At 46.5% G+C, this 19,145-nt stretch overlaps 2 protein-coding genes across 3 annotated transcripts in view; one reads left to right on the forward strand and one right to left on the reverse strand.

Annotated features, from left to right (window-relative positions):
- The window catches only part of Plekhh1 (pleckstrin homology, MyTH4 and FERM domain containing H1), a 51,456-nt gene extending 41,735 nt beyond the window's left edge, over window positions 1–9,721 (forward strand). For both annotated transcript variants that reach the window (XM_021179057.3, XM_085830503.1), the window contains exons 19-29: window positions 12–188; window positions 517–614; window positions 1,924–2,101; window positions 2,589–2,744; window positions 3,776–3,876; window positions 4,586–4,727; window positions 5,519–5,661; window positions 5,771–5,900; window positions 7,704–7,790; window positions 8,039–8,185; window positions 8,526–9,721. In XM_021179057.3, coding sequence (XP_021034716.1) covers window positions 12–188; window positions 517–614; window positions 1,924–2,101; window positions 2,589–2,744; window positions 3,776–3,876; window positions 4,586–4,727; window positions 5,519–5,661; window positions 5,771–5,900; window positions 7,704–7,790; window positions 8,039–8,185; window positions 8,526–8,681 — 1,515 coding nt within the window. In that variant the 3' untranslated portion in view covers window positions 8,682–9,721. The remainder of the gene's footprint in view (window positions 1–11; window positions 189–516; window positions 615–1,923; window positions 2,102–2,588; window positions 2,745–3,775; window positions 3,877–4,585; window positions 4,728–5,518; window positions 5,662–5,770; window positions 5,901–7,703; window positions 7,791–8,038; window positions 8,186–8,525) is intronic.
- Window positions 9,722–9,750: 29 nt separating this feature from the next.
- Pigh (phosphatidylinositol glycan anchor biosynthesis class H) lies at window positions 9,751–18,910 on the reverse strand. The gene is made up of 4 exons (XM_021179223.3): window positions 18,613–18,910; window positions 14,787–14,996; window positions 12,688–12,771; window positions 9,751–11,557 (listed from the first exon to the last, which is right to left on the reverse strand). The coding sequence occupies exons 1-4, from the start codon at window positions 18,862–18,864 to the stop codon at window positions 11,465–11,467; spliced, it is 639 nt and encodes a 212-aa protein (XP_021034882.1). The 5' UTR covers window positions 18,865–18,910; the 3' UTR covers window positions 9,751–11,464.
- Between the last annotated feature and the right edge of the window lie 235 nt (window positions 18,911–19,145).

Here is a 19,145-nt window from a genome sequence, read left to right on the forward strand (position 1 = left end):
GCTCCTTCCAGTCCTGCCAGCTCTTCATCAATGTGCCGGTGGAAGCCGCCTCAGTAGACTACCATGTGTCCCTGGCTCAGACGGCCCTGCAGGTGTGCCTCGTTCACCCAGAGCTACAGAGTGAGATCTACTGCCAGCTCATGAAGCAGATCAGCTGCCGCCCGCCTCAGAAGTGCTCTCTTATGCAAGTGAGCATGCGTGGGGACCACTTGTAAGAGCTGTTTAGAGGGTAGAGAAGGTAGTAGCAGGTGCCTGGGCAGGTCAGATGTTCTCCAGGCCTAGACAGTGGGCAGCTTCTGTGCTCCAAGCTGCTTGATGTGTGCATGCTCGCCCACTGTGTGCATGCACACAGTGTGACTACCATCCTGGGCAATGCCTGGTCAAGGCAGCTATCCCAGTACCTGCCTAGGGGATTGAGGTTCTGGTTGGAGGAAAAAAAAAGTGTAGGGCCTGTAGCTCAAAGCTGCAATAGCAGGATCCTAGCACTGACTCCATACGCCCCATGTTCCATGGCAGTGCTGGCAGCTCCTGGCTCTGTGTGCCCCACTCTTCCTGCCTCAGCACCACTTCCTCTGGTATGTGAAACAGCAGCTCCAACGCCATGCAGACCCCAGGTAAGTGACAGCATTTTCTCTCTCTCACTCCTGCACTACTGACAGGCATGATTCAAAGGGGTGAGGGGAGGAAGAGGTTGAATTAACTGCGCTCCCCTCAGATCTGCTCGGGGTTCAGAGACTCCATGTGTGCTTGGGTATTTGGGGGTGAGGTGGGGCATTCTCATGGAATACCCATGCTATCCCAAATTATCCCCAAATGTTTGTTCCCTCTTCTTCTGGCTTCTGCAAGAAAATATCCATGTAGGAATATAGATTAGCTCAACTAGGACAGGTACAAGGCCCTGGGTTAGATCCCTAGGCCAGGTTTTAAGGAAGGAGGGAAGGAGGGAGGGAGGGAGGGAGGGAGGGAGGAAGGGAGGAAGGGAAGGAAGGAAGGAAGGAAGGAAGGAAGGAAGGAAGGAAGGAAGGAAGGCAGGCAGGCAGGCAGGCAGGCAGGCAGGCAGGCAGGCAGTCCTGAGCTCTGGCTGATTGGTTCAACTCAGCTGTTCTGGCTCAAACTCCTCCCCAAGCTGACTGATTTAATCTGGCTTCTCTCTCTCTCTCTCTCTCTCTCTCTCTCTCTCTCTCTCTCTCTCTCTCTCTTCTGGCTCCTTCTCATTCTCTGGCTCATTCTGTCTTCACCTGTATCTAGCTTGTTCCCTCTCTGCAACCTGCCTCTGTAAAACTCTCCCTGTAAAACTGCCTTCTTCTCTTCCTCTCTGCACTGCTCTCTCAAGTAGCTCCTCTTTCCTCTCTCTTCTTAGAGTTGGGCATATCCTATTCTGATTTGTCACTTTGTCTGCTACTCAGTTAGACATCACTTTCAAACATGGGTGCTTCCTTCTACAAACTAACTTTACCTTCATTGTTTGTGATTAAAAGCATGTGCTAAGGACTGAGCCACACTACCACTAGAAACCAGGCTTTACAGTAAATAAAACAATCTCAGCGTTCACAATATGATCAAATATCCTGCAGGCAGGGGAGGGAGTGGGGAGGGAGGGAGGGAGGAAGGGAAGGATCTAGCAGCCAAGTGCTGCGGATAGGTCCACAGTGATAAATGCAGCAGGGGAAGAGGGCTCAGTAGGCAAAGGTGCTTGCTGCCAGGGCTGACAACCCAAGATCAACTTCCAGGACCCACGTAGTAGGAGAAAACCAGAAGTTGTCCTCTGACCTCTACAAATGTGCTCCCTCCCCAAATAAGAATGTAATAACATCCCATGCTAGTTTTCAGGTCCCCACAGTCCAGTTAGCTTTTATCCTGGCTCAGGTATACACCTCAGGGTGCCAAGAGGAAGGAACTCCTAATATTCCCTTCTGTTTACAGAAGTGAAACTGGTCAGTATGCTATATACTGCCAGCGAGCCGTGGAGCGAACCCTGCAGACAGGAGAACGGGAGGCCAGGCCATCACGGATGGAAGTAGTGTCCATCTTGCTACGAAACCCCTTCCATCACTCCTTACCCTTCAGCATCCCTGTGCACTTTGCCAATGGAACTTACCAGGTAAGGAAGTTGAACATGCGCCTTACCCCAAGTCTTCCCATTCCACTATCCAGAGAGAATACTTCAGGGTGCTGCTAAGCCTTGTAGGTGTTCAGATTAAGGCTAGATTTGAGGTGGGGATAGCATGCATAGTGTGTATAAGGAGAAAGGAGCTTGAACCCAAAGCACTATACTGCTTGGTGCCTTACAGGTAGGTCTTCTGAACCCACTGTGTGAACAGGGAAGCGGAGACACTGGACCAGAAAAGCAGGAGATAAAACTCCCACAATATTGACTATAAAAGAGTGACTAGGCCTCTGTCCAGTTCCAGTTTAGTGGGCAGGCTCGGGTTGCTCTGAATGTGACTGTGGAAACTAACTGGCTTTGACATCCTGCCTTCACCCTTGTACCTCTCCACTGCTGTCTTCCATGATCCACCCCCTTCTGTGATCCCCTTTGGCAGCTCCTCGGGAAGTTTGTGGTTCAGGTTGCCTCTCTCCATTCCCAGGTGGTTGGTTTTGATGGCTCCTCCACAGTTGATGAGTTCCTCCAGCGGCTGAACCAGGAAACAGGCATGAGGAAGCCCTCCCAGTCTGGCTTTGCCCTCTTTACGGATGATCCTTCTGGCAGGGACCTGGAGCACTGTCTTCAAGGGCGTGTCAAGGTAAACACCCCACTCCAGCTCTTAGCTCAGACATAGTTGGTGGGGTCAGAGTCTGTCCCATGTGCGCGCCTAACTCTTCAGAGCCCTGTCTGGTGCTGAAACCAAGATGCTAGGTTCAGGCCAGCATTTCTGTACCACCCTAAAATGCACTATCTGTGCAGGCAGAGAAAGCTACGTGTACCTTGACTCTGGAGACAAAATCCTCACAGTCCTGTCTCCCTCACAGGACTATGCAGCATCTAGGGGTAGAGCCTCTTAGCTCAGTGAAAAGACGAGGAAGCCTGGCCAAGCCTGTCACCAATGATATCTGCCCACTTAGGTCAACAGCTACGCTGAGATCCAGTGGATGTGACTATCACCTAGCTTTTACTCTGTCTGCCCATGCTTATAGACAGATGCTTATAGATTCAGAGTTTAGGGTGGTAGGTCTTCATGGCACCTCAGAAGGTTGGAAGGCTTTTGAAAGAGAGAGTTGATCTGTACGGTGGTCTGGGGACTAGTTCTGCAAGGGTGTTAAGCATTTGTGGGAATGTGCTACCACACTGGATGGGTGCATCTGGCTCCAGCATCTGCTTTCTTTGTTATCCTAGAACAAAGGGCTAGTCTTTAGCAGTGCATGAAAAATTGCCATGTATCTTCCTAGTAAATGTATGGGCATCTGTACAGCTTTGGTCAGAGCAGGCATTTGGGTGTATGTATTGAAAGGAGAATGTGGTGAGTGAAGTAAAAATGGAGTCACGATGCCATGATTTTAACTGGAACCTGCCTAGTCTGGTCCCTCAGAGGCCAGCCTTCACACAGCCAGCATGGCAGTGGTCATTTCTTGGAAGCTAACCACATCCATAGTGCCATCTAACTCCTCATCTGAAGGGAACTGGTCGGCACTTCCCATTCTTGCAGCCTGAGACCTCACAGGGCAACCTTCCTAAAGGCAGAGCCCTCACTCAGCTTGGCCAGAGTCCAACTCTGGCTCCCTCTGGCAGTGGCCCCCACAAGGGGCTTTGCTGACATTCATCTTTTGCCTCTTTAAGATCTGTGACGCCATCTCCAAGTGGGAGCAAACGCTGAAGGAGCTGCATCCTGGAAAGTCTGAGGGTGGGACACGAGTCGTGAAGCTGATGTACAAGAACAGGTCCTGAGAGCTGCCTGGTGTGGGGAGGGGAGAAAACATGAGGGCTGCCCTGGGCCCCAGCTATCACCTCCCAAACACGATGGCTTGACCCCTCAAGGCAGAGAGGCTGCAGTTACTGCCCTGAGTGGCAATCATGAGGTGGGTTTCAGGTTGGCCCTGCTCTTGATCCTTCAAGAAACCCTGGTAGTGCAGGGTTCTGTGCTGTTGGCATTCTCCGCACTGCCATGTGCACATGGGTGTGCATACATGCCACATGTGATGGCTGTACATTACCTTATGAGAGTACAGGTTTGTATAAGCACCAAATATTTAAAGCTAAGAAATAAAAAATTTCTGTGTATCAATTTCAGGACATACACAAGTTCTTTCTACCAATTTAAGTAAGAGAAATTTATCCTAGTATGCTTCCAGGCAAATAATTTCCATTAGTCTCTTGGGAGTCTTAATTCATCCAGACCTCTAATAAGCTGTGATTCTAGGTACCAGAATCTTCATGCAGAATGCAGTAAGTGTAGTGGTGTGTTCAGAACTAACCACCTGTTCCTCTGGGTGAGACCTGTGTGCACACATCTAGCTTAGGCTTGGCTACACGTTTCTTTGGTAGTAGAAAAGAGGCTTACAGATGGAGATCAAGATCAAGATTCCAGGAAAGCCTTATTTTTGTTTAGTGGACCAGCTGAGATCTGACTTTTCACTGTCTTCACTGTAGGCTGTACTTTCGAAGTCAAGTCAAAGGGGAGACAGAGAGAGAGCGGCTGCTACTTGCCTTCCAAACCAGTGGAGAAATAGTGGCAGGAAGATTTCCAGTCACTAAGGAACTGGCCCTTGAAATGGCTGCCTTGATGGCCCAGGTGGGTTTCTTCCTGTTGGAAACACCATGAAACCTGACAGGAGGCTGCAGCTCCTGTGGCAGCAGGGAGGGGCTCTGTTGTGCAGAGAAAGCGATCTCCTTGCTCACTGCACATGGATGCTGTGTGCAGTAGACCGCTGGGAACTGCACATGGATGCTGTGTGCAGTAGACCGCTGGGAACTGAAGCCTGGGCTGAAGTTCCAGCCTCCCTCCAATATGAGAAGTTGCTTCTCGGTGCTTCAGTTTATTTCTGAGTATTTGAAAAACACAATTCTCTCTCTGCCGCTATCCAGCGGATGTACTTGAGCAGAATATATCCCACAATGCACCACCCCACATTCTAAGTAGAAAGCTAAGAGCACACGTTTAGAATGACTCTCCTTTGTATTTCGTGCAGACGGCTATCTGCTAGGGGTATCCAGGATACCTCCATGGTTCCTATAAGTGTGGATGTAGCCAGATGTGGTGGCTATAACTCTTCATAGTTATAATCATCAATGTGGCATTCAGAGTTTAAATAACTTGAACAAAGTTCAAGGGGCTGACGCCTGAGCTGCCTTCTGTAGTCTGTAATCCCTTCTGTCTTACTAGCATTTACCCACAAATGAGAACTGATCTAGACCATCTACTATTCTAGGACCTCAAGGATGGTCCTCTAATGTCTATGAAACATGGGGTTAATTCTTATCTTTGTTATCTGATAAGGCAGTGATGTGGTCAGGGGTTTGTTTACCTCTCGAACAGCAGCACCCACCACTCACCCAGACTCATAACTGCTATCTCTACCTCAGGTGGAGTATGGGGACTTGGAAAAGCCTACTCTGCCAGGCCCCGGGGGTACACCTCTTGCCAAAGCCCAGCATCTCCTCCAGCAGGTCCTTGACAGGTTTTACCCAAGGCGCTATCGAAATGGAGCACCCCCTGAGCAGCTGAGGTAGGCTAGAAGCAAGGTCTGAGAGGAAACCTGTGGGGAAACCTGGGAACTGTGGTGAAAGCAGGCAGGCACTTCACCAGCACCGTGTCTTTCCACCCGCCTGAACCAGGCACCTGGCAGACATGATGGCCACCAAGTGGGCAGCGTTACAAGGCTGCTCTCCTCCCGAGTGCATCCGCATCTACCTGACTGTGGCTCGGAAATGGCCTCTCTTCGGTGCTAAGCTCTTCGCCGCTCAGGTGAGTGACAGGAAGAGGAACTGCCCAGACCCTCAGATGCTGTTTCTCCTAGAGCTTCTCTCCTCTGTCTTTCTCTGGTCAGAAGCCCATCAGTCCAGTCTGCAGCCCCCACCTCCTCAAACACTAGGAGATGCTATCTCCTCACGCATTTCTGCGCAGACCACGGCCCACAGCTGAGTTCTAATTCATTGTTTATCTTCACGTTTCCTTTACTGACTTGCCAGTGCTTCCCCTGCAAAGACAAGCTCAACTAATTCACACGTGAAGATTCAGACTGAAAAGACAATGTCTGACCTCAACAAACCCATCCTGACTGGCTCCCCAAAAGCCCAGACGTAGACAGAAATGGACCTCCCGAGGGAATGAGACTATGCAGACAGACAGCAGTTACCTTCGCCTCTGCATTGAAGGCCAGCAGGCAAACAGTAATTTCAGTTGGAAGTTCCCGTCAGTGGGTGTCTGGCACGCATGAACTTTATAGTTAATCACAGACATTCCCTGCGACCAGACATTATAATCAGACACTGAGCATGGAACCAGGGTCTGTTCACTGAGGCTACAAGTAAGCAAATGGCCATTCACTCACCTATCTAGCATAGGTAGGTAGGTTGTTGAAAGCATATTTCTAGTTCCAGCTGTTGAAAGTTATAAAAAGGCTGGGAAGAAGACTCAGCAGTTAAGAACACTGGCTGCTTTTCCATAGGACCTAGGTTTGAATCCCAGCATCCATATGGTGGCTCACAACCATCTGCAATTCCAGTCTGAGGAGATCCAGTGTCCTCTTCTGGCCTCCTTGGATATAAGCACACATATGGTATACAGACACACATGCAGGCAAAACAACCCTACACGTTAAAAATAAATTAAAAAAAATGTTTTTAAAGACATGAACAAATCAGTCCCTTGCTTTCAAGAGGCTTCCGAACCTGAGGAAACAGGTTGCATACTTGAATGGAGAGGTTGTACACTGGCCATACATCAGGATTCTTCACACTCACTTTCCTGTCTTTTCAGTCTTTCTTAGAAGCACTACCCTCTATCTGCTTAGTTTTGGGAATATGTTGGGGACTAAATCAGGACTTTGTACATGAATGCTTTCTGCCCCTAAACTATACCTCCAATCTGTGTGCATGCACAAGAGTGTGTGCATGCATTTGTGGAAGGGGAGAAGGGAGGCAGGGTGGAGGTGGTGGTGGCAGTGAAGCAAAAATACAGCGCTACTGTAATAGAAAGCCACCGGCCTGGAAGGTTGGGAAAGCTTCATAAAAGGCTCTCTCTCGGTCTGTCTCCCTCCCCCAGGCTCTTGGGAAGCAGAGAGACACCTTCTAGAGTACCTCACTGTAGCCCTGACAGAAACACCCAGGAAATGGCTACCAAATAGTCACAAACTCACCGAGAAGACCTAAGGACCATCTCTCTGAATTCTTGTCATCCTATTTCTTATATAGTCCCTAGGAAATTAGTTAAAGCAAGATGTATTTTGCTTGTGAGAGTTTGGGGTACAGGAAAAAATACCTACCGACCAAGCTACACGCCCAGCCTCTAGTTCAGCCTGTGATCTGACCACAGAGCTCTCCATCCTGTTCTGGCAGGTGTGATTCCCTCCACCTTTTGGATGTTGGGTGCAGAGCCCCAAGGCCAATGCCTCCTGCCACAAGCATCCCTGATGGTGTACAAATGCTGTGTATTCCACGATGACATGATTGCCCATCAGTCTCTCTGGATGGACCCCTCTTCCTTAGAGAGTACTTATATTCAGAATTTCTAACTGGATGTGTCTGATACGCCTTTCTGTTTCTGCAGCCTGCCCAGCTGTCTTCTAAGGAGAACACTGTGGTGTGGATTGCTGTGAATGAGGATGGGGTCAGCATCCTGGACCACCGCACTATGGTATGGCTCTAATCCTTCTTATTCTGAAACACTGAATTGTCTGCTCTGCTCTGGTCAGAAGCCTGAACTAAGTGACCATGGTTGCTCTCTCTAACTCCTGCTGAGCAGTGCTGTCTTATAATCTGGTCACAACTTACATCAAGATTTAGCTCTCCAAATTATTATCACCTTGGGGTTCTCCCTTCCTGGTTAAGGTTCCCTGTGTCTAAAAGAAAGTTTCCCCTGAACTCGACTGGCTCCTCCCACAGCAGGTGAACGTCACTTATCCCTACTCTTCAGTGACAACGTTCGGTGGCTGCAGGGATGACTTCATGCTTGTGATTAGATCCACTCCAGACCAGAGCTCTGGAAAAACCCGTATTGACAAGTTGACCTTCCGAATGCCTGCTCCCAAGGTGGGTCTGACAGATACTACGACAGTTTACCCTGGTCTGGTGTGATGTGGTAAGCTTGATACTTAGAAAACTCTGGACAGCATCCCCAAGGGTCCGGGTGGAACAGCACGTCCATCTCTCCACTGAGCTGGAACTTGGTGGGAACTGCCTGATCCAGCCACTGCTGTCCCCCTATCCTCGGGAGGGTACTGTGCATCTCAGACTCTCTAGGCCAGCAGAGGTACATTTTACTGGACAGCTAAAGCCCAGGTACTCTGTGTGTACCCAATGTTATAGCCAGTGAAAAAGGCAGCATTCAGGATAAGGCTAGTTTAATGCTTTGCTTCTCTAACCTCCTTAGATTACAGAAACTACCTTAACGATGGCCAGCTACATGAACCACTGTTCTGCAACTGTGAACCTATCAGCCAAGCTCCCTGCAGCCCGCCAGCCCCGAGACCTGGATGGACAGTTCTTTGCTTCTGTTTCCTGCACTAAGGGGTCAGCTTTGCTGTGAACATTTCTCCTCCCCATACCCTTGCCACCACTGGTGCCTCTGGGATCAGATTAATATCCTGGAGCATACACTACTGTGATGGGTCTAATGGCCCTCTCCTCAAACTGTTCTGTGAATTGTATATTCCAGGGTCTCTTGAAACCTTTGTGCCCTTTAGGTGCCTTATCTTTCAAGGCCCAATGTTTTAAGATTCAGACCCAACATCAAAACCACTATTTACAAGAATACTGACTCTGGATGCTACCTGATTCTAGATAGAGACAGGGATGGCCCACAGTTACCAGGGCAATGGTACTGTATTTGGGGCTTCTGCACTGATACTCAGGGAAGCTCATCTTTTTATATTATACATGGTCTTTACGTGGGGACTTATACTTGAAGTTTTCTGAACATCCCTGAATAAAATAGGACTAAAATTCCTAATTTACCTAAACTCTGGCAAATGCCTACAAATATCTAAAACTGGACTTCTTTCCCAAATGGGAGAAACACTGGCCAAGCTAGAGAAGGAAAGAATGACGAGCCTTCCCCTATTGGTGAGGAGGCATTTGTCATGCCCTTTTGGGCTCTAATCTTTTCAGGACTGCACAGTATTCCTGTTAAGATTAAAGTTTTTTCTCTCACACTGGACTAGCACAGGCAGGGACAGAGCCAGTCTGCACCCTTCCTGTGTCATTTTAAGGCCCAACAAGGCTCAGTTAAGGCTGTGCTCACTACTGAAGGACGAGGTGGTCATCATCTCCTATTCTCTCCAAGACCAAGCACATGAGTTTTGCTTGTTGCTGCTCTAAGAGGCCACCAGAAACAAGATATCAGGAACATTAAAGACCCTTCCATTCTTGGAAGGCCTGGATTGCTCACTAAGACTTTTGGTAGAGGGCTTCTCGAAATTAGTTGGAAGCACAGGGCATGTACATATCTGTGGAAGTAGAAAGTTTCTTTCAACTTTGCCTTCCTGAGAATATTATCATCCCTCTCAACTCAAACCTTTTAGTTGATTTTGATGAAGATGATCTTTATTTCCATCTTTCCCCACAAAATAATAAAAAAAAAACACAGAAGTCCATACTTTGGTTTTCCAACATATAAAAAATAAGCTTTATTGTGTGTGGCTTTAAGGCAGTTTTATTATTTTTCAGTAACACGGACTAGGGGATAAGAAGAGTATCAAGAAATGAGCCTTTAACCCAACAATGTGTGTGTTGTCCACAAGAAACTGCAAGCTGCTGTAATCCCTCATCCTTTGAACTGACAAGCCTGACTTGAAAAAGGCACAAGAGTCTGCCCCTTAAAAAGAGCTTGACTTGCAAGCCAGGCAGCTTTATAGCCATTTCTGTTTGAACCCCAACTCCCACCCCAGATTTGGGGTTCTAGAGGAGACAGGTCTACCTCAAGTCACATTGCTATAGGCCCCTGGACAGCTCCTTCAAGGCAGGTGAAGGGCAGAGAATGCAGTTCTTGGTTTACATCCCAAGGGCCTTAAAGCCAGTAAGGATGTAGTCTGCTCTCAGGTTGTTTTTGTTTTGTAAACAGAATTCCAACTAATGCAACTGTTTGTAAGACTTGAAGGTCAGTTAGCTACTGCTGCTGTTGCTTTTTTTTTTCCTTTCTCTTGCTCTCTTTTTGAGACAGGGTTTCTCTGTGTAGCCCTAACTGTCCTGGAACTCGCTATGTAGACCAGGCTGGCCTCAAACTCAGAGATCTGCCTGCCTCTGCCTCTGAAGTGCTGGGATTAAAGGCGAGTTCCGCCCAGTCCAGCTCCTTTTCTCCTTCCTGATCTTTCAAATCTAAGAACCACCTCTGAAACAAAGGCTTCTGTAAACTGGCTTCTTCATCCTTTAATGTGACAGGCTCATGTCTGGAACCAACATTTAATCTCTCACTCTTCACCTAAGCCCTCTTAGCCAAACAGCTTTTGAGCAATAGAAAATACTAAGTAACAGAAAGGTACTCATATGCTTGACACCCATGGCTGAAATGCTATGTATGTTTGTCAATAAAAGACTGTCGGTGAACCAGACAATAATTGTGTTGTGGATATTTATTTATCTTGGGGTTTGAGACAGTGTCTCATCACGTAGCCCAGGCTGGCCTCAAACTTTCAATCCTCCTGTTGACAGCTTCTGAGAGCTGGGATTACAAGCATCCACACCATCTCTAGCTAAATTGTGGATGAAGGAGTCATGATCCTGCACAGATCTTAGGAGCTGGGTGGGTAGAGGCTAGCCCTTTGTAGGCGTTTTATTCCTGCTAACTCATACATAAAAATGTGACTTATTTTCCCTAACTTTTAGACAAGAGTCTATACAGATGGAAGTTACATTTTTCTTGTGAAATCTGGTACCAGTCTTAATACTTCACAGATTTTAACACAAACATGAAGGTCCTTAAAGTTTTCAGTGTTCTTTTTGGACAATACTTTTGGGTGGAGGATACTCACTATGTAGCCCAGAATGGCCTTAAACTCAAGAGATAACCTGCTCTGCCTCTTGAGTGCTGGGACTAAAGGCATGTGCCACTATGCCTGACCTTCTTTTGACATGTCAAATCCTTAAGGTCTCCCCTTGATTAGTAGTATAGAAAAAACTGTATTATACAGGGAACATTATGACACATGAACATGAATCAAGTTCCAGCCCCTCCTCTGTGGTTCTGAGATCTACTCATCCATTCTGATTTCCGGGACTGTGTCCTGATGGTTTTTACAGTATGGAAAATAAACCGGCCACTACAGTCTAGGAGTCCTCTCCATAAAGACAATACTGGCCTTTGAATGCTGAGCCTCATAAGCTTGTTGCTGTGGCTTTCTGGTGTGCCAGAACCTCCTGGCAGCTTCTGTATACTTCAATCAAGCAGTCCAACCGGGGCTTGGCACTCTGAATTCCAAAGTGGAGAAATGCAGAGTCAAGGAGAGTGTGAGAAGAACCCACCTGCCCCCTTAACCTCTCACATACACCACTGGCTCTAAATGGCAGCCGTGAACTAAGAGACACAAGGTTGAGGGGATGAGTACTCTGCCAGGAGGTCTCCAAATCCAGCCTTTGTATGTGGGTGTGTGGGGAATAAAAAGACAGGTTTTTATTTGATTTGGCTTTGGTTTTGTTTGGTTTGGTTTGGTTTGGTTTGGTTTGGTTTGGTTTGGTTTCTAGACAGGATTTCTCTGTGTAGTCCTGGCTGTCCTGGAACTAACTTTGTAGACCAGGCTGCCTCAAACTCAAGAGATCTGCCTGCCTCTGGCTCCTGAATGCTGGGATTACAAGCAAGCAAAATACAGCTTTTAGCCTGACAAAATTATATGACAGTGAGACGACCATCTCAGACAAGATTGGTAGTTTAATATATACATTCTGAGAAGATTTTGTACTATAAAATGTAGTACAACTAAAATTAAGACAAGCCACAGGATAGAAAAACTGTACAAAGAACATCCAGTTTTAATAAATGTTTTCTATTCAAAATAACACAAAATTATTACAAATACATAACTGGTCTCTAGGTTCTACTCATCTAGCATAGAAGACTGATAGTTTACAATGAGGGGGGTTGGGGCCTGGGCCACCATAGTGGTTTTTATTGTAAATCAAAACAGAAGATAGTCTAAGCATTATTTAAAACCTATCAATAACATAGCTAAATAAGCTGATATTTCAACATAATGTAATTAAATATAATTTAAGTATAATGGCTCTGATAGAAAAGATATATATATTTATTATATATTATGTATAATATATATGTAAAAAGACCCTCACCCATAAGATATCAATGTAAAAACATAGATGGACAGACCTGAAGTACAAGAATGTGATTACAGGCAGAAGTGGTTATAGAATTGGTAACTATCTTCTCGAAAATCTAAAAAAAACTCCCTTTACTCAAATTGGTTGTGAGATATTGCCAGTACTCTGTCAATAGACATTCATGTCCCGCTGAACAAAAGACTTTAGGGTAAGCAGAAAGAGAAAACAGGGTTTTACTACAGGAGAAGGGAGAGCATGGTGCTCACCTGGAAGACAGGAACTACTTGAGAGATCTCGTGTGGCTTCCCTGGCTCCTTCAGTAAAATGCAGAGGTAGTAAATGACCTTCTGCTGTAAGACAAGAAAACAGAGACCGCAGTGAAACTCAGCTTGTTTCTTTTTTCTTCAGGGGAAGGCTAAAAAGTCCTTCTCATACAGGGAAATACTTCATGAAAGGCATTACACCACATCTATTATGTAGCCAGATATCTGACAACTTCTGAAGTACAAGAAAAGTTTATATTTGCCAAGGGGGCGGTGGTGGTAGCAGCGGCACACGTCTTTAATCCCAGCACTTGGGAAGCAGAGGCAGGGGGGGATCTCTGTGAGTTCGAGAAGAGATCTACAGAGTGAGTTCCAGGCTAGCCGGCTGCACAGTGAAACCCCGTCTCAAAAAAAAAAAAAAAAAACAAAAAAACAAAAAACAAAAGAAAGACATTTTCATCTCTTATTTTTATTTTATATATAAAAAAATATATTTGTTTTGTTTGAGACAGGATCTGACTCAGTAGTCCTGGCTAGCCTGGAACTCCCTCTGTAGACCAGGCTGGACTCAATCAGGGATATCCACCTGCCTCTGCCTCCTAGGTGCTAGGATGAAAGGCATGAGCGGCCGTGGCAGCAAGACATCACCCACTGTACTGTAATACGCTCACAAATAGAAACAGCATGGCTAGATTAAGGTAGTTACTCACACTATATACAATCAGGATGGCCACTCTGAAGCCACAGGGCCTCACTTAGGGTTTTATACCTCATCAACCACACTTTTATGCCACGTATCTACTACAAAGTAAGAAAAAGCACGACAGAGTTGAAACTAGAATAGCAATTAGCTTTATATCTTCCTTCATAATTTCATGTGTCCAGTTGCCTACATTTTGTCCTTTAAAAGGCCAGCCCCTAAAAAAAAAAAAAGCCAAGTATGCCCCCACAAATCAAAAGTCCCACCAACCAGGACCAAGGCAGGTGCCTGCTTGAGAGTAGGTTAGATATTAGACCTGGGCAACATAATAAGACCTCATTTCCTAGAGGACGTAAACAAACAAAAAGACGTGTCTGCATCTGAGCTACGAGACTAAAGGTGGAATGGTGACTCTCTATCCATGACAATCAGCTACTTCTTCAAAATAGACACAGTTTACATATTTGCTATGCTTTTTAATGGAGTGTACTCCTACTTATAAAAAAAGAAAAGTCTGTTAATCAGGCATGGTGACATACGTCTCTAATCCCAGTACTCAGGAGGCAAAAGCAGGTAGATCTCTGAGTTTAAGACCAGCCTGGTTTACATAGTAAGTTCCAGATCAGCTAGGGCCTCACAGTGAGACCCTGTCTCAAAATCCAAACAAACAAGCAAACAAACAAAAAAGAGTAGAGGCAGGCAGCTAAAGAGATGGCTCAGCAGGTAAATGTGTTTGCTGTTCTTCCACAGCACTAGAGCTCAGTACCTAGCGAGCACCCACGTAGGGTAGCTCACAACCACCCGTGACGCCATTTTCAGGGGATCTGACAGTCTCTCTAGCCTCAGCAGGATACACACACACACACACACACACACACACACACACACACACGGATAAGCAAAAACAAAAAAAATTTAAATTATTAACAAGCAAAGGGGGATAGAGGCAGGAGGATGGGAAGTTCAATGCCAGCATAAACTATTCAATGAGACCCTGACTCAAAAGATTACTGGAAAGCAGCATTCAGTGTTACACTTGGCAGCAACCCCAAGCACCTGTGTTTATGACATACCATCAATGGGATGTCTGAGTGACTATACCATCTAAGTGTAGTGTGTGCTGTGATATCTGTACAGCCAGCAACCTTGTGAACAACACATTCCTTGCAACATAACCCATCACCAAGGAAAGCACGACTATAAAGACTTTTACTTGGATATAAGTTTCTCTTCTACAGTTCATAGGCATGCCAGTCAAAAAACTACTTGTATTGGAACAGAGGCACCTTAAATTTAGTTCTGTGACAATGAATGCTGTATTTGGACTCAGTTTAGGTCCCAGCACACCCCATAGGCTGACTGCCTCCTCTGCAGAGCCCAGAAGTACCACCTAGACACTTACCATGTAGATAGCCTCGTTAATGATAATGTCCTTGACCTTGTCCATCTCTATGAAGGTGGTACTTTCTTTGCCCGATGCGTAAGATGACGTCATCTGGATGCCAAGTGAGTCGATGATTAGTAGAGTCTCCTGGTCAATCTTCACAAAATGGAGGTAACCAAGCAGGCCTAAGATGGTGATGAAGATGGTGGCAGAGAGGACCATGCTATTCTGAAGAGAGAGCCAGACACAGGCAGTAAGATCACCACATGCCCCTCTGCACACACCTATGCTATTCAGCAAGTGAGCTGGACAATGAGGAAAAGGCCTCTGCTCTGGTGGCTATGCTGTGAGGTGAACAGATGAGGGAACCTAGATGAAGGGGAAATAGCACTGACTTCTCTTCCAGGGGTCCTGAGTTCAATTCCCAGCAACCACAGGGTGGCTCACAACCCTCTGTAATGTGATCTGATGCCCTCTTCTGGTGTGTCTGAAGAGAGAGCTACAGTATGTTCATATACATTAAATATATAAATCTTTAAAAACAAACAAACACCAAAGCAAAACAACAAAAACCAAGAATCTTAACAAACGAGTTCAGCCACACACTTCTGCTTGCCAACTCTGAGCGAAGAATGGTTCTTAACATTTTTTACAAGGTTGATGGAAGAACAAAAAGAAGCAGATGCAGTGGCTCATGGTAATCCAAGCTCCCAGGAGGCAGAGGCAGGTGGATCAGGACTACACACACCGAGCTCCAGGCCAGACAAGGCTACACACACAGTGAGACCCTGTCTCTAAACACACAACAAATAACAAAAAACAGGCTGGAGAGGTGGCTCTTCGGTTAAGAGCACTGGCTGTTCTTCCAGAAGACCTGAGTTCATATTCTAACACCCATGTGGAAGTTCACAACTGTCTATAACTCCAGTTCCAGGGGACCTGACACCCTCTTCTCACCTCCTTGGGCACAAGGCATGTATGTCATGTACAGACATATACACAACACACCCATACACATAAAATTTAAATATAAGGACAAAAGAATATGGGACAGGGATCCACAAAGCCTAAAATATTAATTTGGCCTTTTATAGAAAGAGCTTGATGACTTCCGTTCAGACGATTATTTCTGGCTGGTAAGCAGGAGTGAGAACTGGGCCTCTGATGACCCAGAAACAGCTCCTTTCTGCTAATTAACTTCAGATGCAGGGTGGTGTCCTGCAAGCAGTCCAAACTGAATAAGCACCGTGGAAGAAAGCCAAGGTAAAACTCAGCCCTCTACAGGTTGCAAAAATGAATAAAAAACAAAAGTCTAGAATACTGTGCTACTGACTTTAAAGTGTCAGAGGGAGGAGAAAGAGAAGAGGGAGGGGGGAAGGAAGGGAAAAATGATGGAGAGGGAAAAAGAAGAGAGGGAGACAGAGAGATAGATCAGTGCACACAGCTGTTCCATAAAGACTTCCAAGGACTCAGGACCCAGGTGGTGCAGAGAAGTAGTGCACTCTGACAGGTACACGCTGCTGAAAGGGTACTGCACTGCAGATTGGAGTAATGTTAACTAAACCGATCAAAAGCAGGGGATGACAGGGTGAAGAACAACGAATGCTTAGGGAATGTTACCCAGTCAGCCTCTGTTAAGATAATCTGCCTCAAAGTCCATTTTCCTGGCCAGAATTCTAAGGATGCACACTACTCATCTGGTCTGGGTTAAGCCACACATCTGAAGGAGTCCTTTGAGAGTTCTTTCCATGAATGAGTTTGAATAGGAGCAGAGATCTGAACTCTTGCACACAGAGGCCTCGGGAAGTCTTGAAGTAATGTAAGAGAGCACAATGACTTGTGCATTTGGGGGACATTTGGGTGCCCATGCCAGAGAGATGAGTACAGTAGGGAACTGACAGAACAGCTCTCTGAGCTGGGTGTGGTTCACTCACCTGTCAGCCCAGGCCTTCACAGGGGCTGAACCAGGAGGAAGCAGTGTGTGGACAGCCTAAACTACATAGCAAGACCCTGTATCTCTAAACAAACCAACCAGTAACAATTGCAACGGCCTGAGATCTGCGAGGCCAAAGTACAACGGAAAGGGATTTCAAAGTCAGGCAGCTCCAGTTTGGAAGCCCAGCTCTGTCACTTTATCAATGTCAAGGTTATTAAATTATTACTCTTTATGAACCCCTCCCCCGGGGTTGAAATAAGAAATTCAGCAAAACAGCTGGCACTCTGAGTATTTAATAAATATTTATTCCTGCTTTCAGATAACTGCATGGGTATCTGGAACATAGGCTGGCATTAACATTCAACTGGGCATGGTGATGTATCCTTTTAACAACAGCACTTGGGAGGCAGTGACAGGTGAATCTCTGAGTTACAGGCCAGCCTGGTTTATACAGTGAGTTCAAGAACAGCCAGGGCTACATGGTAAGACCCCAACATCCCCCACCCCCAAAAAAAGAATAAAAATCCAATTATATTTAAAATTTTGGGGAAGGACTAGGGTCAGTTTAATAACTTCAACTGACCTGTGAAGACACTTTTAAATATAAATTGGTAAAGATTAGGAGTCTTTTATTAAAGAATACTATTTGTGTTTTGTTTGTTTGTTTGTTTGTTTGTTTTTTGAGGCAGGGTTTCACTGTGTAGCCTTCGTTTGTTCTAGAGCTGGTAATGTAGACTGATGTAGACCAGGCTGGCCTTGAATTCACAGAGCTGCTCCTTCCTGTTTCCCTAGTGCTGGGATTAAAGGTGTGCACCACCACACCAGCCCCTACCATTTATTTATTGTGCAGAGGTCAGAGGACAACTTTTTGAATCCGTTCTTCCCTCCCATCCTGTGGGTTCTGGGGATTCGGCTTAGGTGGTCAGGTTTGGCAGTCGCTGCAGCCATCTGATGAGCCATTCCCCAGACCCTCAGTGCGGGGACTTAACTTCATCTATGTCTGTGCAAATTATGATGCTCTGCCACACACTTTGATGGCATAAATGTGATTGAACCAGGTATGATGACACCACCTTTGATCCTAACCCTAGTGAGGCAGAGGCAGGCTCTACATAGAGCCTTCCAGGCCAGCCAGTACTACACATACTGAGATCCTGCCAAAGTAAGAATAATAATAGCAAAAGAAAAGAAAAAAGCTAAGGGATGTTGAAAATTACAGAAATAAACTGTTCTGGTGTACTGGCTCTATTAAGACCACTCCTGGAATAATATATTCATTTTAGGGCTATACAGGGAGTTAAAACAGAACAGAACTCATCCTGAACAAAGGTCAATCGGATGATTCTTTTTGCTTGGGAACTGTCACAAAATAACAGCAGTTGACCTTCGCAATATTTTGAACCGTTAATTTCATCTTAGAGATGTTAAAAATGAGGCTCGGGGGGAAAAAAGATTAGAAAGTCTGAAAACTGAGCATAGAAAACCCTCGTGTCTTAGACCTGGCAACACTTTAGAAAATGCACTTAAATTGGGGAAGGGTTGGGAGAGGGGATGGTAGTTGACCTGGCCTTGAGAAACAGATATTAGGTGGACATTCTGTAGTGCACAGTTGTGGAGGCAAAAACTTTTCTGTAATTCTGTCGCACGCCTGCTATCCGTTGGCTTTGGTACCCAGTAAGTGATGCGGGAGGATGCACTGAGTTCTCTGAGGAGGTTATGTTCTATGAATGAGCAGGGCAAGTTGGTCCACTGTGGTAGAACGTCCAGAAGCACAAACTTCTCGGGGAGGGAGGGCAGTCCTGCCGTGGAACGGCGTCCCTGATCCAGGGAGTCCCCACCCTCCGGGACCCACGGGTCAGCCCCGAGACCTCTCCAAGCTGCCTGCGCCGGCCGAGCGCCCGCCTTTACCTCGCACAGGGTGAAGAGCCCGTAGGCCGCCAGCCACACCGCGCAGGTGACTGCGGTGAGCGAGCACAGCGACAGCCGAGCCGAGCTGAGGCCGAACTCGCGGCAGTACGGTGAGTAGTAGCGGCGCCGCAGGGCTAGGCGGCCGCCGCAGATGTCCGAGAAGCTCTTCTCGTCCTCCATGGCCGCACACACCTGAATGTCGCGCCGCTCTAGCCCACCCGGAGGCTCGAAGTCTCGTTGGCTCCCGACCATCCCGGAAGCGGCTGAGCCCTGCCTGTCCGCGCAGCCGTAGTCGCTCACTGAGAGCAGGGCTGCGGCTTAGAGCTAGTTCTCCCAGTTTATCCTTAGCCCTAACTCCCCAGATCCGCAGCACCAGTTTTGGACAGATTAAGATCTCTGTTCACTCGACTGACGCATTTATATTGTTACGCTAGAATGACTCCCCCAAAATGGTCTGCAGGTATATTCATTCATTCATTCATTTCCCTGCAAAGGGATTTTAGGTACTGAAGATTTCTGTCCCCACATAGCTT

The sequence above is a fragment of the Mus caroli genome, unplaced genomic scaffold (genome assembly GCF_978045245.1).
Source record: "Mus caroli unplaced genomic scaffold, Mus_caroli_1 scaffold_14, whole genome shotgun sequence".
In the NCBI taxonomy this organism is placed as follows: Eukaryota; Metazoa; Chordata; class Mammalia; order Rodentia; family Muridae; genus Mus; species Mus caroli.

Bases quoted from the DNA above. Each gene is read 5' to 3' on its own strand.
- Pigh (XM_021179223.3), bottom strand. From the start codon at position 18,864: ATGGTCGGGAGCCAACGAGACTTCGAGCCTCCGGGTGGGCTAGAGCGG. The intron at 14,997-18,612 runs GTAAAGGCGGGC...CTCTCTCTTCAG, and splicing joins GGCTCTTCACCCTGTGCGAG to AATAGCATGGTCCTCTCTGC. The intron at 11,558-12,687 runs GTGAGCACCATG...TTTGGAATTCAG, and splicing joins AAGTAGTTCCTGTCTTCCAG to AGTGCCAAGCCCCGGTTGGA.